Genomic DNA, 21,952 nt, shown 5'->3' on the forward strand with positions numbered 1-21,952 from the left:
TTAATTTTAATCCGACTTAAGGGAAATTGAATCCTACGGCTGCAAAGCGGGATTCATGCATTCATGTCATTTTTCTTGAGCCAACACTATTCTAAACAAGCCATAATTTTATTGAAGCCAAATAACAATGATTTGATAATGCATATAAATGTATTCTTAAATTCAATTGCCTATTCTCTTAACATGTGAAAAAAAAAATATCATTAAAAAAAATTACGCTGAGAAGAATATAAAAATCAAAGAGATAGAGCAGATTTGAGACCTTTTAAATATCATTAAATTTTTAAAAAATAATATTTGAAATGGATATGTAAGATGTCTTGTCATTTACTCTACATTAAGATAATGGATTGTGATCTTTTTAAATAATTTAATAAAAAATCAGTGAATTCAAATCCATTCATCCAAAATGAATTTAATAATCTATAATTACCAACTGCAAAAAAAACAATATTAAAATAAATATATCAAAAATTAAAAAAATATATATTTTTGTATGGAATAAATAATCATTATCCCTTTTTTTATTATCTTTGTGATTATTAAAGATAATAATTTTGCTCATGATAAAAAAAAAAGAAAATATCATGAATTTTAAAATATTTAAATTTATTTAAAATAAATGCAATATAAAAATTAATTTATCATTCATATATCTTAAAATAAATTTAAAATTATTGAAAAAAACATCCTAATTAATTTTTGATAAAAAAATTAAAATTTTAATGTAAGAAAATTCTTTAAGGAACTTTTTGGCCAAATAGTTTTTTTTTTTTTTAATTAGTAATGCCCTTCCCAAAGCATGAACTGCGGCCATGTGAAACCATTGGTTGAAATCCTACGTGGCATTGGTAAAATCCCATCCTCACCCTCTGCCCACCAATCACATTCCTCCATTCCAGCTGCCCCATATCCTCCCCATCCTCCCCTTCATTTCCCCCCTCCCCCCTTTATACCCCAAACAAAACTCCCACTCTTTCTCTCCCACTCATTTCTTATCCCCATCAATGGCCACCACCTCTCTCCACTCCATCCGCCTCCCACAACTCCATCGCCGCCACCGCATCCGCCACCACTTCCCCTCTTCCTCCATCAACCTCACTCTCTCCTCCTCCACCACCACCTCATCCCCTATCCTCACTTTCGACTCCCTTGCCAACCACCTCGCTGCCTCTGACTTCCGCCAGGCCGATGAGGAGACTCGTCGTCTCCTCATCGCCTTGGCGGGCGAAGCTGCCCAGAAGCGCGGATATGTTTTCTTCTCTGAAGTGCAATTCATCGCCGCCGATGACCTCCAAGCCATTGATGATCTATGGAGCCGCCACAGCGAAGGGCGTTTCGGATATAGCGTGCAACGAAGGTTGTGGGAGAAATCACGACGCGATTTCACCAAATTCTTCATCAACATAGGGTGGATGCGCCGAATGGAGACCGAGGTGGAGCAATTCATCTATAAGTCTTTCCCTGGGGAGTTCATTTGGGAGCTCGGCGATGAGACACCGGAGGGACATTTACCGCTCACGAATGCGCTCCGAGGGACGCAGTTGCTTGGGAGCATTCTCACTCATCCGGCATTCGAGATAGAGGAGGTGGTGGAGGGAGAGGAGGAGGAGGAGGAGGAGGAGGAGAATGGTGAGAAGGACAAGGAGAGGGGAAAGGCTTTGAGTAGTAGTAGGAGGTTGAAGCCTGATTACTCCTTTTGAATTTTAGGGGATTTTACTTTTGATGTATGATAATTTGAATGTTTAAGAGAGATTCAGCTTCTTCAGAATACAAAAGCTGTTTGCTAAGGAAAGAAGGTGAAGAACCAAAAGAGTCAGATCAACTGAATTTGGATAGCTATAGTTTGATATTTTATATTTTTCTTTTAATAATTTGGTTTATGAAAGTTTTCTCTTACTCACTTTGATGTTTGGTTCATTATTGGCTGTTTTATGTTGCTTTCTGTAACCTAATAACCAATACTTTATAATTAATGGTGCTACTTTGTTGTTTTTGGGTTTTGGCTGTTTGGGTAGTTTTCTCTTTATTTTATTTTTCATATTATAATTATAGTTCTATTTGAGTACTGTTTTTTTTTTTTACAATTTTTCATTATTTTTTTTTAAAATTGGTTAAAATTTATTTTTTACAACTAGAATTTCTAATGTATAGCCGTATCGAACTGAGCGAGATAAAAATTTCATCCAAATCCTTTATAATTATTGCTTTTTTTTTTCATAGTTTCAGTTAGGTATGTGCCATTTTAATTCCATCCTTTTTTTTATTAACTTATTATTTTTTAAAATTGTAATGATCTTAAAATTTTCTAATTTCTTTCATCATATAAATTCAATTAAATATCAATTTGATATTTTACTCACTAAAATCACAAAATTTTAAATGTTTTTCTGTATTTTTCAATTTTATCTTAAAAAATATTAAAATAACATAATTCTATTATAAATAATTATAACACATTTAATTTACATTACATCCAAAAAAAGAAAATAGGAGAGAAATACATTCAAAATTTCTTTAAAATAAAAATATTTTTTTACTAGAAATCAATGAAAATTATTTTAAAGAGTTACAAAAAGCATTTATTTAATTCACTGATGAAATTTTACAACACCTTAATGCACAAACATGTTGGCTATTCCATGCTGAAACCAAAACAAAATTCACAAAAACATATAGTGTAACCTAACAAAGCATGGCTTACTAACGAGAAATTATTCTATGCGGAGTACGGACAGGAAGAATTATCCGGACATATGAGTGTACACAACAGCGAAAAGGATTCACATAGCCAACCCCATGTCATGGGACAGGAAGAATTATCCGGCTTGATGTTGTTATTATTGTTGTAGTGTACACACTATGTATAAATTTATATATAATATGTATTAAATTTTTATACACATTATGTATACACTCACAGTCTGAACAGTTCTCGCCCGAACTCCATACAGAATAATTTCTCCTTACTAGCATATGCTAAGGCAGCGGCATCTGCACACAGGATTGCAATGCCTACCTACCACATGGACTGTTTAATTGCCCAGATGATTCATTGGAAGTAGCTTTGCTGCATTAAAAACAAGCAGAGGTGTCAGTCAATTCAAGCAAAAGTTTATTTAACTAATATGTTTAGTACCAGTTCTCAAAGCTCTTGAAAAATTTAGATGAATTTTAACAATGATGATCACACAACTTATTTTGATCAATTTAATTTGGAATTTAAACTATCAACTAAGAGATCTTAAATTTAAAACTTGTGTATGTAAAGTATGTGAGATTATCTTAATTGACTCAAAAAGTTCCAAAACAAAAAAAAAAAACTTCAAGACGAATATAATAATACAAAGAGTTGGTTGATTATTTATGTATTGCTGTAATCTTAAAAAAAAATTACAAAATTAACTGAAATACACTAGATTTATTTTTTTTTGCAGTTTTAAACAGAGACAGAGATGTACCTCTTGGTGCTTGTCAAGCACAGGGGCAAAGTCGCCTGGTTTGCTTATGGGAACCATCACATGAAAGCATAGAGTCTGTTTGAGAGTATAAACAAGCCCCAGGATACTGAAAATCCAAAATAAATAAAGCACAAGTTAATACTGATAAAAGGCAGTTTCTTGAACAACTTTTGAAACTTGGATATTAACAAAATTAACACCCAATCATCTTCATTTGCCATATAACCACCGAAATATTGAAAATCATAGTAAAATTGCAACCCATATTTTTTCACTTGCATTAAATTCTTAAGGATAGCAGCTTATCTAAATGAAAAAAAAAATCATAGAATAACAAAGGTAAATCCTTTTCAATAGTAGAAAGCTTGATGATTTCCCTAGGCAGATCAATCATCATAGTTAAAAGTAAATTCCTTTCAATATATTTTCATATAAAAAACTTAAAAATTATAATAATAAGATGAAATGGCGAAAAATTCTTCACAGCTAATTATTTATGCGTTTGGTCATGCATTTAGTAAATAATATATCCTTTTTAGTGTATGCATATAAGCATATACAAAGAAGAAAGAAGGAAACAAACTAGTTGCAGGCCAAATAGAGAATAAGCTATCACCAATTTCCAGTTCAGTAGTTCAATCATTAATGCCCCTGGAAGTTCAATTTTATTAATTTAGTGGCAAGTATGTAAAAAAAAAAATATTAAAAGTGATATTGATCTCATGCCTAGATGAATAAAGACCTAGAATAGATCTTTAATTGGTTATGTTACTATATCATAATCTTCAAACTAAGCCATCGGATTACTTTGGATTTGGATGATGATGATGATGATGATGGGATGACATACAAGTACATAAACAAAATATTTTGTTTTAGAAGGTGAGTCATAGTTTGCAACTCAGCTTTTAGTACTTTAATTACCAAATGACGCAAATGGATGATTATATTTTAAATTGTGTGATCAGAGACCAATAAAAAGGAACACCTTTGAAGGCAACTTACCCTTACTTTCTTAATTTTAAAACTAGTATTGAATTTTAGATATTATAAAATACAAAGAGAGAATAATGCCTTACAAGCAGATAAAGGGCAGTTCTTAAAATAATTTGAAAAAATGGAAGAGGGCATGGGTTACTAAGATTAAAGAAGCAGATAAAAGGGCAGTTCTTAAAATAATTATTGAAAGAAACAAAATCCTCAACATGGTCAAGTAGCCTGGACTAAAATATCCTAGACTCTAGGGTTTGTGACCTCGCTTCCAATTAACTTTCATAATGCAATAAGAAATAATGGTTTTAAAACTTGATTACTTCTGATCGTGAAAATTTCAACAGCTTCTTTAATGGCAATGTTCAGTTTCAGCCTCAATTACTTAATCATAATTTTTCTCAAAGAATATTTAAAAGATAACAATCAAAATATTGGAGCACAACCAATAGAATTACTTAGCTTCGATTGCAGACAACTAAAAACACAGAACAGGTGATTTGGATTGATTTCAGAGCATGGCTTAAACTATAAGTTACCATGGCATGGCTTTAACTATGTTGATGAAAATTAAAATTCCAAGAAATAGCTTCATCCATACCAAGCTTATTGCAACTATTCCCTTCTAACAACTAAATTATCTAATTAAATTGGCACAAGTTTGAAAGATAACTAATAAAGAGACATAGCAGAAAAGCTCCCTATAAATTTTAAAATTACCATCCTGACATCTAATAAAAGGTTCACCTCAACCAATTTGATGTATGAGAAGAGCATTTTTCTGTTGGTATATTCTCAAAATTATTTGCATAATCCAACTGACCAAATATTTTCAAGTGCATAAGTTGAGGGTTCCATCATACTAAGGCCCAAAGTCTCTCTGGTTCAAACAGTTATTTGCACTTAATGTAAGGCATCATTATGTAGTCTAATAATACACCTACGTTTAGAGTGGAATAAAGTACCATAACCTTCGGGGCATTGTCCGCTACTTCAGCAGGTTGATCAGCTCCCATGCTAGCAAAACATGAGCCCTTGCATCTCATATATTTCTCCAGCCTGCGATGAAGTTGCATGCTTCACCTTAATGCCAGTAACTTTAGTAGCACAAATATCACCAATGGAAAGAGAGGGTATCATAGCTGATGATATTAAATGAGCCAAATATAAATATGATCATGCCGGTGATATATGATTAAATCATAAAAAAGGATAAAGTTAGAAATATGCAAGGCAATAGACAATTTAGATGAGATATTTTACTTTTTAGTCATATTCGCATTCATGATGACATGCTCTCACAAATTGCATCCTAAGAAAAAGCTCTATTAAAAATGAATTATTTAAATTATGTACATTATAAGAAAGATGTCTGGTGATATAGGATAGACTAATTAAGGTATTCTTCTTCTGAATATAACTAACATGCCTCCAGGCACAAATCTCTTGTTGCCAGGTGATAGAGCTTGTTCATATATTCTCGTCCTGATCGCTTTCATTTGTTCCTCACTTAACTTCGCCAAAACGCATCCCATTACAAACTACTTATGCATTATTCTTGTTTTATCATCAATTTTATTAACCTTTTTTTTAACATACATCTTTTAATTTTATCATTGAAAATGCATATTATTAAAAACACGATGACTTTTTAAAATGGCAAGAAGGTAAGAGAAAAAAGTATCATTTAATTGTATGGGAGAAATTTATATAAAAGGATTCAAGTGTTACAAAGAATTTAAATTGCATGCCATAGAAACGATTCTTTGAATTACAACAAATCATTTCTTAATTTCTAAAATCTATGGCAGTTTTAGTTGCATTAGCAAACTAATACTTTCGCCAGTATACTTAACATTTCACCACTTACTACATGACGCCATATATAACGAAAGAAATGACGGATCACATGTTTTTAGAATTACAACAAAACAATATGATGGGGGCATCAGATCATGGAAGGTTTAGCAGAGACGTGACTGTCAATCTAAGGCCACAATTGAGTCGTATTTTTTATTTGTTTTATGTGTTTTCTTATTTATGATATCATATTGTATTTGCTTTATTAGTTTTCCCGTTGTACCCTTTTAGTAAGGGATGTCGTATGTAAGCCCTAGGGGCATTGTCGTCCTTTATGTTTGAGTCATTATAAGAGGCTATTTATAGCCCCCTTGTTCTTCTTTGCAAGTTAATGAATGAATGAATGATTAAATTTTCTTTTTTCAAATGAAAAAGAATTTAATTAAATATTTCCTATTTCTTAAATTTGAAATAGGAAATCTCATTTAATTCCCAAAATCCACTCCCTCTCTCCTAGTCCGCAGGCCCCCTTCTTGGATTCTCCTGGGAATTCTTTCCATAATCCAAGCTGCTCTCTTGGAAAGAATTCAAAATCCTCTACCTCTTTTGGCTGAGATTCCCCTCTAACCTCACTCTTTAACTATTTCTAAAAACCTCTTATTCTAATTTAGAATTGAGTCCATCTCCCTCTTCCCCCCTGCTGGCCGAAACCTCCCAAGACCCCTGCACTAATTTTCCTCCATAAACCCCTTCCCAAACCACATCCAACGTGGAGTTTTCTGCTTTCTAAGACTGCAGCCAGAAAATTCCTGCAACTATTCCTAGATTCCCAGCAACCGGAGGTTTCGAAGCTGCTGTTTTAGAAGACCAGCCTGTTGTCCATCTATTTCAACCAGTCTGAATCACCTTACCACCTTCGGAGAGTATTTCCCTTACTGATTAGCACTTCACCAATTCAAAAATAACAAAATCCTACATGGATGGCTGACCTGGAAACAGAATACGGACTTGCCTACGACAAACACGGCTTCGTGCATATTCTCCATTCAACCTTCTTCGACGTCAACCCGAGGATCGACCATACGGTTGAGGACTACATAGAACGCATATTGGACACCTTGGTTGAAGCTATTGAAGAGCAACTTGAGATCGTCGAGTGGAGGATTGCAACCGATCCTTGACGAAAGTTTTCTAATTTTTCTTTTCTCGTATTTCTTAAGTCTAATCCTTTCTTGTGATTTGATTGTAGTCATGAGGGTTGTGTTTTCCCAATTCTACTAAGCTAGTAAAAATAGGGATTTGAGTGCATTCATTTGTTTTCTAATCTTATTGTTAGACTAGGGATTCTCGTTGAAAGCTACTAATTTGCATGATATTATTTTTCCTATTATATTTTGATGATTCAAATCTCTTGATATGCAACTTAGCATAAACGAAAGTGACCGCTCTTATGTTTTGATTCATCGTTTTATTTGCTAATAGTTCTATTTATTATTTCTCTAATCAATAAGTTGTGCAAGCTCTTAATAAAATCATTGCAAGCATTGTAGTCCTACATCATCTAGTATCAGAGCATGGTTAGCTCAGGATTTTCATGCTATAAATCATCCTAAGGCTATTTGTAAATCATGCTTAGTTAATTCCACATACATAGCATCTTTTAAAACATTTTAATCATCGTTTATGTTTGCGGTCCAGAAAATTATGCACTCATTTAGTGAGCATTAAGGCTTGTTTCTTAGGTATTTAGGGGCTGCCCTCATTATAACAACCTCCCTAGTTGCCTAGAGACACTTTGCACTTTGTTGTAGTTGTTGTACAAACATTTCTTGTACCATTTAGTGACATTCTAGAGAGTCTACCCATGCATTTAGGTGATGTCACTACTTAGTTTCACCCCCAAGTGTCTAACCATGGACTCGGAACAACTAGGAAGGACTTTAGACTTGTTGGTAGGCCAAATGAACAATATTAGCCAGCAACTCAAAGAGAATCAAGCCAACCTAGTTGAGCTTCGTAGAAACACCACTGAGCGATTTGACACACTTGAGCGAGCTAGATAGCATCCTACCCCCTACACCCTATCTAGAACACCTTTTATGTATGGGGATGACACCTACCCGAATGAGAGGCAACATCGTGACAATCATCGAGCTCCTAATTATGGACATGACCCTCGTCATGATCCAGATAAGTCACTCATGAAAAATATTAAAGTTGACGCTCCTACCTTAATTTGATGACACTCTCGATCTCCAAATCTTCCAGGACTGGGTCAAAGCTATTGACAGTTTCTTTAAGTGGTATAATATCTCCGAGACTAGGAAGGTCAATTTTGCGGAGATGAAACTCACAGGTAGGGCGAACCAATTTTGGGCAAACTTAGAGAGCCTTAGGAAAGCTAGGAACGATTATCCCATCACCGATTGGTCATCCATGAAGCGAGAACTCAAGCAGAAGTACTTGCCTCCCTCGTACTTCCCCCGACTATTGGATAGCTGGAATAAGCTGACTCAAGGCAATAAACCAGTTAAGTAGTACATCGCCTCCTATGATGACTTCCTGATTCGCTGGAAGGGGGAGACCTCTACCACCCCCGCGCAGATCTTGTCTATGTTTCAAATCGGGTTGCGAGAGAATCATCGCAATGAGCTGTTTTCCCGAAACGTCACTACACTGGAAAATGCCTACAGCCTAGTGCTTGATTTAGAGAGACCCGTTCCCCGCACCCAAGCCGTTCACATGACTCTAGGCCCTCCTACAAACCGTCTGGTAGTTTCACTCCTCACACTTCTGCTGCCCGACCCACTTCTGGGAGCACAACCCGACCACCCATAGGTCCTCCTGCACCTCGATCTAATTTTAGGAATAAACCTCCCACCTTGGAAACCCCTCGATCTAGTCCCAGTACCAAGTGCTTTCGATGCCAAGGGTATGGGCATATCGCTTCTCAGTGCTCCAGTCCCTATAAAGTCTCCATCATCGAGGAGATTACCGAGGACGATCTCGAGCCCGAGATTGATCAGATCCACTAGGTCGAGGATGAAGGCGAGTATTTCGAGGAGGATGACGACACTAAGGTCCTCAATTGCCTTCAAAAATTGGATACCCCTCCCATCTGCGTGGTGAGATGTGCGCTATCACACCCGACGCCCACGGATGACTGGCGTAGGACCGGGATTTTCCACACCTACACCAAAATCAAAGACAAGAACTGTAAGGTCATCGTGGATAGTGGTAGCTGCATAAATGTTGTTTCTTCCAGCACGGTATCCAAGTTGGGTCTTTCTGGCATTCCTCACCCCAACCCGTATAAGGTAACGTGGGTCAACTCCACTGCCTTGGAGGTGAAGGAATGAAGCAATATATCTATCTCCTTTGCCGACTACAAGGAGAACATTTGGTGCAATGTGCTAATTATGAATGTTGGACAAATCCTTTTGGGTCACCCCTAGATCTATGATAACGATGTCCACATTTTTTGGCGTTCGAACACATGTGTGTTCGAACATGCGGGCAAAAAGATTAAGCTTTTTTCATCACAGCTCCTGGTTACGGATGACTCGAAATCCAACCCCATTAAGTCCAAGAAAGGACTGAACCTAATGACCGCCAAGGTTCTAGACGCTGAGGTTGCCCAAGGCACACCTCTATACGTCATAGTGGGTCGTGAGATTCCCACCGAATCTGACAAACCTATTCCTCAGGAAGTCCAACCCATTTTGGGACAGCATGCTGATGTCTTTCCCGATGATCTCCTAGATCAGTTACCCCCACTCAGAGACATTCAACATGCCATAGACTTCGTCTTTGTAGCCTCCCTCCCGAACCTGGCACATTATTGCATGAACCCCACGGAACATGCTGAGCTTAAGAAGCAGGTCGATGAGTTACTGCAGCGATGTTTCATTAAGGAGAGTCTTAGTCCCTGCGCGATGCCGACCCTTCTTACACCGAAGGACGGATCTTGTAGAATGTGTGTTGATAGTAATGTTATTAACAAGATCGCCGTCAAATATCTTTTTCCTATTCCAAGGCTGGACAATATGTTCGATATGATGACGGGTGCCACTCTATTCTCCAAAATTGATCTCAAGAGTATGTACCACCAGATCCGAATCCGACCTGGAGATGAGTGGAAAACTGCCTTCAAGACCAAGGATGGTCTCTACGAGTGGTTAGTCATGTATTTTGGGTTAAGTAACGCCCGAGTACCTTCATGAGGATCATAACTCAAGTGATACATCCTTTTATGGGAAAGTTTGTCATCGTCTACTTTGACGACATTCTTATTTACAGTTAGTCGATTAGCCAGCACTTAGACCACTTAAGACAAGTTTGTAAGGTCTTAAGGAATGAGCAACTTTATGCCAATCCTAAGAAATGTACATTCCTTGTAGATCGCGTCATCTTTTTGGGCTTCATAGTTTCAGCCCAAGGGGTTTCCGCAGACCCCGAGAAGGTGGAGGGCCATTGTTGAATGGCTTGTCCCTCAAAACATCCGGGAAGTCCGCAGCTTCCACAGATTAGCCACCTTTTATAGGAGATTCATTCGAAATTTTAGCACTATCGTATCTCCTATCACTGATTGCTTAAAGAATAGTGATTTCCACTGGACCCTGGCGAACACTAGGGCTTTTGATGAGATCAAGAAAAAGATGGTGGAAGCCCCAGTAATGAGACTTCCTGATTTCTCCAAAGTTTTTGAAGTATCTGCGACGCCTCGGGGGTCGGAATTGGAGTCCTCTCCCAGGAAGGTTACCCAGTAGCCTATTTCAGTGAAAAACTCAATGATATTCGGCAGCGTTATTCCACGTATGACAAAAAGTTTTACGCTGTGATCCAATCTCTTCGTTATTGGCGACACTACTTGCTCCCGCAAGAGTTTGTCATTTTCTCGGATCATGAAGCTCTGTGTTATATCAACTCCCAAAAGAAATTAAATGCACGCCACGATCAATGGGTCGAGTTCCTTCAGGAGTACAGTTATACCCTTAAACATAAGGCTGGAGTTGAAAATAAAGTTGTCGATGCTCTTAGTCATCGTATGATGACTACTACTGAGATGAGAGCAGAAGTCGTGGGATTTGACCAAATAAAGAGGGACTATTTGGAATGCCCCGACTTCAAAGAGACCTACTGTCTCTTGTCCACAGGCAGCATGCGCCTTGTGGATGATTTCCTATTAGAGTATGGTTATCTTTTCAAAGCTCAAAGGCTTTGTATCCCGAGCACCTCCCTTAGGAAATTTCTTGTCTGGGAACTTCACGTCGGAGGCCTCGCTAGGCACTTCGGTCGGTATAAAACTATCGAAGTTGTGGAGTATCGTTTCTATTGGCCCATCCTGAAGAGAGATGTCGGTCGGATGGTCAGTCGGTGTCACACCTGCCAACTGGCTAAACAATGCAAGCAAAACACGGGTCTATACACTCCTCTGTCTGTCCCTAGTTGCCCTTGCCAGGATGTTAGCATGGATTTTATCTTAGGCCTACCCAAGACGATACGTAGGAACAACACCATTTGTGTTGTGGTTGATCTGTTTTCCAAAATGGTGCATTAATTTTCTTCCTCTCCAAAACATCTGATGCCTCTCACATTGCTAAGATATATTTCAATGAGGTCGTCCATTTACATGGTTTATCCAAAACCATTGTATCGGATCGATATGTGAAATTCACTAGCTATTTTTGAAAAATCCCGTGGATAAAAATGGGCACTAAATTGCAATTTTACACTGCCTTTGTCCCTAGTTGCCCTTGGCAGGATGTTAGCATGGATTTTATCTTAGGCCTACCCAAGACGATTCGTAGGAACAACACCATTTGTGTTGTAATTGATATGTTTTCCAAAATGGCACATTTTCTTCCGCTCCAAAACATCTGATGCCTCTCACATTACTAAGCTATATTTCAATGAGGTCGTCCGTTTACATGGTTTACCCAAAACCATTGTATCAGATCGATATGTGAAATTCACTAGCTATTTTTTGAAAACCCCTGTGGATAAAAATGGGCACTAAATTGCAATTTTACACTACCTTTAACCCATAGACGGATGATCAGACCGAGGTAGTTAATAAGAGTTTGGAAAATTTGTTGCGGTCTTTGGTTGGCGAGTACATTAAGGACTGGGATTCCATTTTGCCTATTGCTGAGTTTGCTTATAATAATTCTATTAACCGTACCACTGGCCTGAGTACTTCTGAAATTCTTAATTGCTAAAATATATGGCAGCTCAAGTTGCATTAGCAAACTAATAGTTTCTCCACTATACTAAATATTTTGCCACTTACTGCACAATGCCATGTATAACTAGAGAAATGACACAACACATGTTCTCATAATTACAATAAAACAATCACTTCAAAACAGTAGATACCTACATGCAATAACTTTGATAATTCATCAGCTTGATTACTTGATTTTCAATTTAACGTGATCCTGAATTTTAGGTTCGTTATTTTTGTATGGTTAGCCTGATAGGACCACCAACTTTTACCATCACATGCATATACACGAGCTTTAACGATTAAATCAAAGAGTTAGCTTTAGAATCTCATGAACCCAGTTAACATGCCATACAATCGAAGACATTTAAAAAATCAAGTCCCTTGAATTATGATATTGAGGATGTAAAGTGTAACACCCCAGTACCTCTTAATATACCTGAGAGTATTACTATCATAAACTTAATATTTTCATCATTCATCATGAAAATGCTTTGCAACAATTGAATATTGTTATATAAGATCTAATAATTATCATTCATCTCATCAAACAGAAGCATCTAATAATTTAAAATTTCAACAAAAAAAATAGTTACATAACCACTAAGAAAATCCAAATAAATCCAAAATAATACAATATTGAATTGCTTATTAACCTCAAGTATAGACTTTACAAAAAAGATAAATAATAACATAAAATAAGAAATAACTTGTAATTTGATCTATAACAATCTTTGTCTTTCCCTTTCTATAACAACATCCAGTAAGAAAAATACTAATGTGTTATAAGGCTCAATAAACTATTTTATTTTAAATAACATTTAACTTGCATAATTATAAAATTCATAACATTGAAAATATAAATAAAAGTTAAACAAACTTGGGAGAACTTCATAAAATCTCATTTTGCATTAACTTTTATTTTCTCTTAAATACATATTAAAGATCAATTTTAATCATTAAAAGATTTGGCTACACTTTCATAATAGTATTCAATAAAGTCTAGAAAAACCTAGCATTATCGTCATTGAATTACATAAAGATCAATTTTGCCTCTTTAGGGGTCCCTTTTGCCCCACCTGCTATGTAGTAGACATGAAGACATTTTTGTCTCACCTGTAATTATAAGTTATATATTATTTTATAGTAAAATTTTACTTTAAATGGATATTAAATACACATTATATATTCATAATTCATACTTAACTTGTAATGTATAAAATTATATACGAATTTATCTCTTAATACTTATATGTCAGAATGTGTTAACAACATAAAATTAATGACCTATTTTCAATTTATAATCAACTAAAAAATATTATAATAATTATTATAAATCTTAAGTTAAACTTCAGTAATACATATATGCAAATGGTTGATCATACATGAAAACTTGAAAGTATAATCATTTGCATTATTAAAATCTTTATAATGCATTTATCACTTTAATTAAATCAAGTGATATCATAAATATATTTAGAAATATTAATTTTAGCATTTGTAAATTAAAATTTATATAACTTACCTTTATGATGAGCTATCTATTTCAATCAAGTATCTCTTACTCTTCTACACTTGTATGTCACCTACAATCTACTTATAATCTTTTAAATATTTCAATCTGTTATTCAATTAAATGTATAACATCAACTTATGATTAACATAAATTTACCTCAAAACTTTCCTTATTCTTATATATGGTGAATCATCTTACTTTCTTCTATTACTAATTCTTCTTACTTTTTTTATTTTTTTCTCAATTATTTTGAACACTTATATCAAATTATAATTCATTACGCAATTCGAAAATTAATCACATTCAAATCTTGATTATAAATTTCTAATAACTTCATTTCACTTATATGTACTGTCTATTTTATGTTTATGTTTTCTTCTCCAAAATTTTTCTTTAGACGAATTTTTCTTCCTCTTAGTCAAAACTTATCCACAATAGGTTTTACTATGTTGAAAATAGCTACAATGTTATGTGGACGCCACACTAAAGCCTGCTATAGAGATTTTGCGAATTCCTCTTCGGCAATTGTGAATTCTACTACAGTCCTACAATACAGTTTTTGCCTATGGCTACAGTAAATTCAGACAATGTGCCGCCTCTTGCAGAACAATAGGTTTTGCGTGAAAAACATTTCTTTCTCCATTATCCTCATAGCCGAACCCTTCTCTTGTCCATATCTTCCGTGAAACAGATGATGTATGTCCCACCAAATAATCGACTGTCTAAAACATACATTATTTCGAATAAATATTTTACTAATTATTTAATATTATTTCATTAATTTTTATATCTAATATTTCAAAAGATCAATTGAATATTATTAATTAGAAAAAAAATATTTTTCTTTACCGATCTCATTTCTGAATATTACAAATTGGTATAAGAGTCAAGTTTCGATATTAGGACTTGTGGGTTATGGGTCCACCATGCTTCAGCAGAAGTGGATAAGCATCTAAAGCTTTTCCAAGATTTTAAAACCTCCATTATTTAAAAGAGGAGTTGATGTCAGAAGTGTTGAAGACTCATCGGGATAGAGAATGTTTTAAATGGAATGAGATGTCATGAGAATCGATGTACGTCTCTAACCATCTTTATGTTAGAAGGTGAAGCAGAAAGGTGGTGGATGGGACAATATCTGAAAAAATTCAAGGGTAGAGCAGAGGATCAAATTATATGGGAAGAATGTGAGCAAGTCTTCAAAGAGCAGTATGTTCCTCCATCAGCAAGATAAGCTATGCATGAGAGCATTGAATAAAAATTGTTATTCAGTATGCAGCAAAATTTATAGTTTTGTCAAAATATGTTCCCAGCTTATCAGTACTTCTAAGGAAATGTGTTATAGATTTTTAAAAGGTTTGAGAATTCATTGAGACAGCCATTAATTCCTCTTCGTATAAAGAATTTTGTTGAATTAGTGGAAAGTGTCAGACTGTTGGATAAATGATATAGAAGTGGTCAAACAGAAATGGGAGATTGATGGTAGAAAAAGACAAGGTGATTCTAGGAGTGGATCATCTAAAAGACATAAATTTTACCAAAAGCCACAACAAAAGTCTATAAGGGTTCCTGCAATATCAATTTGTGCAAATTGTGGTAAATCTCATCCAGGAAGATGTCTTATGAACTCAGGAAAATGTTACTTGTATGTTACAGTCAGAGAACAAATCAATACAGAGGTGTCAGGCCACAGATGTATCAACCTGCTTTGAAGATAAAAGGAGAAGCGTTAGGTGAAGCAGTTAGATCAACACCAACACAAGTATTTGCTTTAACTTCTCAAAAGGGCAATAGATCTTCTGAGGTGGTGACAGGTACTTTAAATATATGAGATTTACCTACTAGAGTATTTTTTTTTTCTGGTGCATCGCATTCTTTCATATCTGATATATTTTGTGAGGAATTTCATGTGAACTCTGTCATTTTTACTCTGTGTTGAGTGTTAGATTACCTGCAGGTAATTATTTAAATGTCAATGCATCATGTTTAGTTAATTTTATGATAGATGGTAGATAATTCCAAGCAGACTTAATAGTATTTCCATTGATGAAGCTTGAAATAATATTGGAATGAATTGATTAGTCAAATATTTTGCCATCATTGAATGTTGGAAGAAAAAGGTAAGATTTGTTTTGCCAGGGGAAGAGGTATTTTATTTTCAGTGTGAAAGAGCAATATTATCCTTAATTGCTTCTGGTCAGATGCATAAAAATCTAAGAGCAGGAGACTTGGTCTTCTTCGCAAAATTAGAAGAAATAAAGAAGAGTGTGAGGATATAAATTCTTTTATTCTAATGAATTAATTTATAGATATTTTCTCTGGGGACTTGAAGAAGGATTTATCTCCAAAAAGAGAGGTTGAATTTTCAATAAATTCGCAACCTTACACAAATTCAATTGTAAAAACACCACCAAGGAATTGCAAGAATTGAAAAGTCAGTTGGCTGAATTGATTGAAAAAGCTTTTATCAAACCAAGTTCATCTCATTGGAGTGCACCTGTATTATTTGTCAAGAAGAATGATTGTTTAATACGACTCTCTATTGATTACAAATAATTAAATAAGGTGAAATTTAAAAACAAGTGTACTCTTCCCAGAATCAATGATTTATTTGATCAGTTAGCAGGTGCTTCGGTATTCTCCAGAATTGATTTGATATTAGGTTACCATCAGGTTAGAGTAAAAGAATGTGATGCTAAAAAGGCTGTTTTTGGTATCAAGTATGAACATTATAATTTTTTGATTATGTCATTTGTATTAACCAATGCGTCAGCAGTCTTCATGGATATGATGAAAAAAATTGTCAGATCTTTTCTGGATCAAATTGTAATTGTGTTAATTGATGACATTTTAATATATGCCAAGAATGATGAAGATCATGCAAATCATTTAAAAAATGTTCTAGATTTATTGAGGAAAAACAAATTATTTACTAAATATTCTAAATGTGAATTTTGATTGAGGAAATTTTCATTCTTGGGGCACATTGTCAGTGGAGAAGGAATATCAATGGATCCAAAAAAGATTAAAGTAGTTGTGGAATTGTCAAGACCAACTAATGTAACAGAGGTCAGGAGTTTCTTGGGATTGATGAGATATTACAAAAGATTTGTTAAAGGCTTTTCTTAAATTGCTTTGCTTTTATCCAAGTTGACCAGGAAGAATATTAAGTTTGAGCGGACTGATGATTGCGTGAAGTTTTGAAGAGTTGAAACAGTGTTTAACTGCTACACCAGTGTTGACAATTCCTTCTGGAACTAAGGAATTTTAGTTCTTCAGTGATGTTTCTCTAAAAGGGTTGGGTTAGGTGTTGATGCAAAATAAAAAGATTATTGTCTATGTTTCCAAACAATTGAAGCCTCATGAAAAAAACTATCAAACTCAAGATTTAGAATTGAAATTTGAAGACACTACTTGTATGGGATAAAATGTGAAATCTTTACATATCATAAAAGTTTAAAATATATTTTCACCTAGAAGGAATTAAATTTGAGGCAAAGAAGATTGTTAGAATTGATAAAGGATTATGATCTTGATATTCAGTACTGTCCGGTCAAGGCTAATGTAGTAGCTGATGCATTGAGTAGAAAGTCTAGAGTACAATTAAATATTTTGACTATGGAATAAGGATTAATTAAAGAAATGGAAACCTTATAATTGGAATTCAGAATGCAATGAGATCAATATTCAGTTAGCCTTAATCAGATGACAGTTCATCCTTTGTTGGAGGAAAGAATCACTGAAGCTCATAAGAATAATAATGAATATCAAAAACTTATGGAACAAAAGCAATCTGGAAAAAGAAAAGATCTCAATTTAGATGATCGGGAAAAATCATGAGCAATGGGCATTTATGAATACCAAAGAAATAAAGTCCTGTGCAGGAGATTTTATATGAAACTCATAATTTAGGTTATTCAATCCATCCAGGAAGCACGAAGATGTATAAGGATTTAAAAACCTTATTTTGGTGGCCAGGAATGAAAAGAGATGTGTCAGATTATGTGGCTAAATGTGAAAAATGTCAATTTATTAAAGCTGAGCATTAGAAACCCAGTGGCATGCTACAATCTCTACTAATTCCAGAATGGATGTGAGAAGAAATAGCAATGGATATTATTATAGGATTTCCCAGATCAAGATAAGGGCATGATTGAATATGGGTTGTGATTGATAGGTTAACAAAATCAGCACATTTTCTTCCTATTCGCCAAACTGATACAGTGGAAAATTTGTCCAAATTATTTGTGAAAAAAATCATCAGATTGCATGGAATTCCTAAGGCTATTGTATTAAATAGAGATAGATGTTTTACATCTAAATTATGGAAGAGTACACATGTAAGTTTGGGCATAAAGTTGAAGTTCAGTACAACCTTTCATCCATAGATAAATGGTCAATCATAAAGATTGATTCAAGTGCTGGAAGATTTGTTAAGATTGTGTAAGCTGAGAAGACCATATTCCATTAATAGAGTTCACTTACCATAATAATTACCAATCCAGTATCAAGATGACTTCATATAAAGCTCCATATGGCTGGAAATGTAGAACTCCCTTGAGTTGGTTTGAAGTAGGTGAAAGGTAAATGTTGGGTCAACAGTTAGTGGATCAAGCTACTGAAAATATTAGATTAATTACAGATAGATTAAAAAAAGCTCAAGATCGTCAATATAAATGCTATGACCCCAAACATAAAATGGTAGAATTTGAGGTAGGAGATTTTGTACTTTTAAAGGTGAGGCCAATGAAGTATCTTTCTAGATTTGGTTAAGGTGAAAAACTTAGTCCTCGTTATATTGGATCATTTGAAGTAATTGAAAGAATAAGATAAGTTGCTTACAAGTTGGCATTACCAGCAGACATGTCTGATGTGCATAATGTGTTTCATGTTTCAATGCTCAAAAATGGATTACAGATAGAAGTCAAAGAATTCCTCAGCATAGTATTGAACTTCATAAAGATTTAACTTAAATTGAAGAACCAGTCATGATATTAAAAAATGATGTTCGAAAATTGAAAAGCATGACAATTCCTTATGTGAAAGTTCAGTGGAAGCGTGAATCAGTAAATGATGCCACATGGGAAGAATAAGCTATCATGAGATAGAAGTTTCCTCATCTATTTGAAGGAACATGAAAGTTGAATTTCATGGACAAAATTCTATTGAGGGATGATTTGTAATATTCAGAAATGTGACAGGTAAAGAAAAATATTTGTTTTCTAATTAATAATATCCAATTAGGTAATGAAAACATTAGATATAATAATTAATAAAATAACATTATGAAATTATTAAGTTATTTAACCGAAATGATTCTTGTTTTATACAGTCGGTTATTTGGTGGGACCTACATCCTCTATTTTACGGAAGATATTGACAAGATAAGAGTTCAGCTATGAGGATAAGGGAAAAAAATTATTTTCACTCAAAACTCATTGTTCTGCAAGAGGTGACACAATGTCTAAATTTACTATAGCCATAGGCGGAAACTGTACTGCGAATTCTAACTATAGCATAATTCGCAGTTGCTGAAGAGGAATTCACAAAATCCTTGTAGTAGGCTTCGGTGTGGTGTCCAAATAACATTGTAGTTATTTTCAGCACAGTGAAACCTATTGTGGAGAAGTTTCGACTGAGAGGAAGAAGAGTTCAATTAAAGAAAATTTTGAAAAAGAAAACACATACATAAAATCGACACAGTAAATGTAAGTTAAATGAAATATTAAAAATATATAATCAAGATGTGAATGTGATTAATTTTGAGGTTGCACAATGAATTGGAGTTTGATGTAAGTATTTATACTAATTAAAGAAATAGTAGAGTAAGAAGAATAAGTAGTAGAAGAAAGAAAGAGGATTCATCAGATATATGAATAAGAAAAGTTTTAAGATAAATTTATATTAATCATAATTTGATGTTATACATTTGATTGAATAATAGATTCCAGTATTTATAAGATTATAAGGGGATTGCATGTAACATACAAGCATAGAAAAGTAACAAATATTATATTGAAAGAGACGGCTCATTAGAAAGGTAAGTTATACAAATCTTAATTTACAAATGCTATAATTAATATTTCTAGATATATCTATGATATCACTAGATTTAATTGAAGTGATAAATGCATTATGAAGATTCCAATAATGCAAATAATTATACTTCCAAATTTTCTTATATGATTAACTATTTGCATATATGTATCACTGAAGTTTAACATAAGATTTATGATGATTATTGTAATATTTTTCTAATTGATTATAAATTGAAAAGAGCTCATTAAATTCATGTTACCAACTCATCCTGACATGTAAATATTAAGAGACAGATTCTTATATAATTTTGTATATGGCAAGTTAAGTATGAATTATGAATATGTGATGTGTATTGAATATTAATTTAAAGTAAAGTTTGATTATAAAATGATGTATAATTTATAATTGCATGTGAGGCAAAAGAGTACTCATGTACACTGCATTGTAAATGGGACAAAAAAGACCACAAAGATATGATACCTACATAGCAGGTGGGATAAAAGAAACCCCTAAAGAGGCAAAAGAAACCTTAATGTAATTCAATGACGATAATGTGGGTTTACTTGGGCTCCATTTAATATTTTTATGAAAGAATGGTCAAATCTTTTAAAAACTAAAATTGATCTTCGGTATTGATTTACGAGAAAATAAATGTTAATACCAAATAGGATTTTATGAAATTTTCTCAAATTTGTTTAACTTTTATTTATATTTCAATGTTATGAATTTTATAATCATGCAAGTTAAATGATATTTAAAATTACATAACTTATTGAGCCTCATAGCTCACCAATAATTTTTTTACTAGCTGTTGTTACAGAAAAGACAGAAAAAGATTGTTGTAGATTAAATTGCAAGTTATTTCTTATTTTATGCTATTATTTATTTTGTTTGTGAAGTCTACACTTGAGGTTAATAAGTAGTTCAATATTGTATTATTTTGAATTTATTTGAATTTTCTTAGTGGCTATGTAACTATGTCATTGTTAATATTTTAAATTATTAGATATTTTCGCTTGATGGAATGAATGATAATTGTTAGATCTTATATAATAATATTAAATTTTGTTGCAAAGCATTTCCGAGATAAATGATGAAAATATTAAGTTCATGTTAGTAATACTCTCAGTACTGTTAATGGGTACTGTGGGGTGTTATATAAAGTCACACAATCTAAAAAGACAAAAATTGGACAAACAGTTCAAATTTACATCAAAATATAAAATGATAATAAATCATTCTAATTTCTGCAAAAAGAAAAAGATAAATTGAAATATATACCCAAATTTGACTCTCAAGTACACACATTTATGTGCAAATTTATTACCCTCAGAATTAAAACTTAGTACAGCTTTTCATAAAAAGTCCTAGGGGAACAATAAGGCTTATCGAATAATAAGAACTGTGCTTGTCTAAAAAACTCTTAAAACAGTCGAGAAAGAGCCTTGATTTTACCATTATAGCTTGTATGGTAGTGGATTAGCATGCCAAACCAAGATTTCTAAAATTATTTTTAGTGTTAGTTTCAGTTTTGTGGTGATAATTTTTGTTTTTTCATATTTTGAAGAACCTTAAATATCTAAAATAACAATATTCTCGTAAAATATTTCAAAATAACACTCCAGTATATATAAACTGAAACATACACTTGTGGCTATCAGTAACTAGACTTATAGGCTATAAAAGATGTATGAAAGAAATGATAGAAAGAAAGAAAAAATAGATGCAGCATAAAAAGCATTTTGGGAATATTGATGCGGACATCGGTACGAAGATTTGGCGCATCTATCACAGGCGGCGTCGTAAATCGACGGGCATTATTTAAATTTTCATTTATGTATTATTTTCTGAATTTTAGCTCTTGTTTTATGTATTTTCCTATTTTACCCCTAGGATAGTTTATGTGAGTGTCTTGGCCCAAGG

The 21,952-nt window shown here is 33.7% G+C and overlaps 1 protein-coding gene across 1 annotated transcript; it reads left to right on the top strand.

The window, feature by feature from the left end:
* Positions 1 to 953: 953 nt before the first annotated feature.
* LOC110095620 (tetrapyrrole-binding protein, chloroplastic) lies at positions 954 to 1,996 on the top strand. The gene has a single exon (XM_020821239.2). The coding sequence runs from the start codon at positions 1,008 to 1,010 to the stop codon at positions 1,701 to 1,703; it is 696 nt and encodes a 231-aa protein (XP_020676898.1). The 5' UTR covers positions 954 to 1,007; the 3' UTR covers positions 1,704 to 1,996.
* The last annotated feature ends 19,956 nt before the right edge of the window (positions 1,997 to 21,952 follow it).

The sequence above is a fragment of the Dendrobium catenatum genome, unplaced genomic scaffold (genome assembly GCF_001605985.2).
Source record: "Dendrobium catenatum unplaced genomic scaffold, ASM160598v2 fragScaff_scaffold_1105, whole genome shotgun sequence".
Classification (NCBI taxonomy): domain Eukaryota; kingdom Viridiplantae; phylum Streptophyta; class Magnoliopsida; order Asparagales; family Orchidaceae; genus Dendrobium; species Dendrobium catenatum.

Excerpts from the sequence above, each read along its gene's own strand:
- LOC110095620 (XM_020821239.2), top strand. The coding sequence starts at position 1,008 with ATGGCCACCACCTCTCTCCACTCCATCCGCCTCCCACAACTCCATCGC.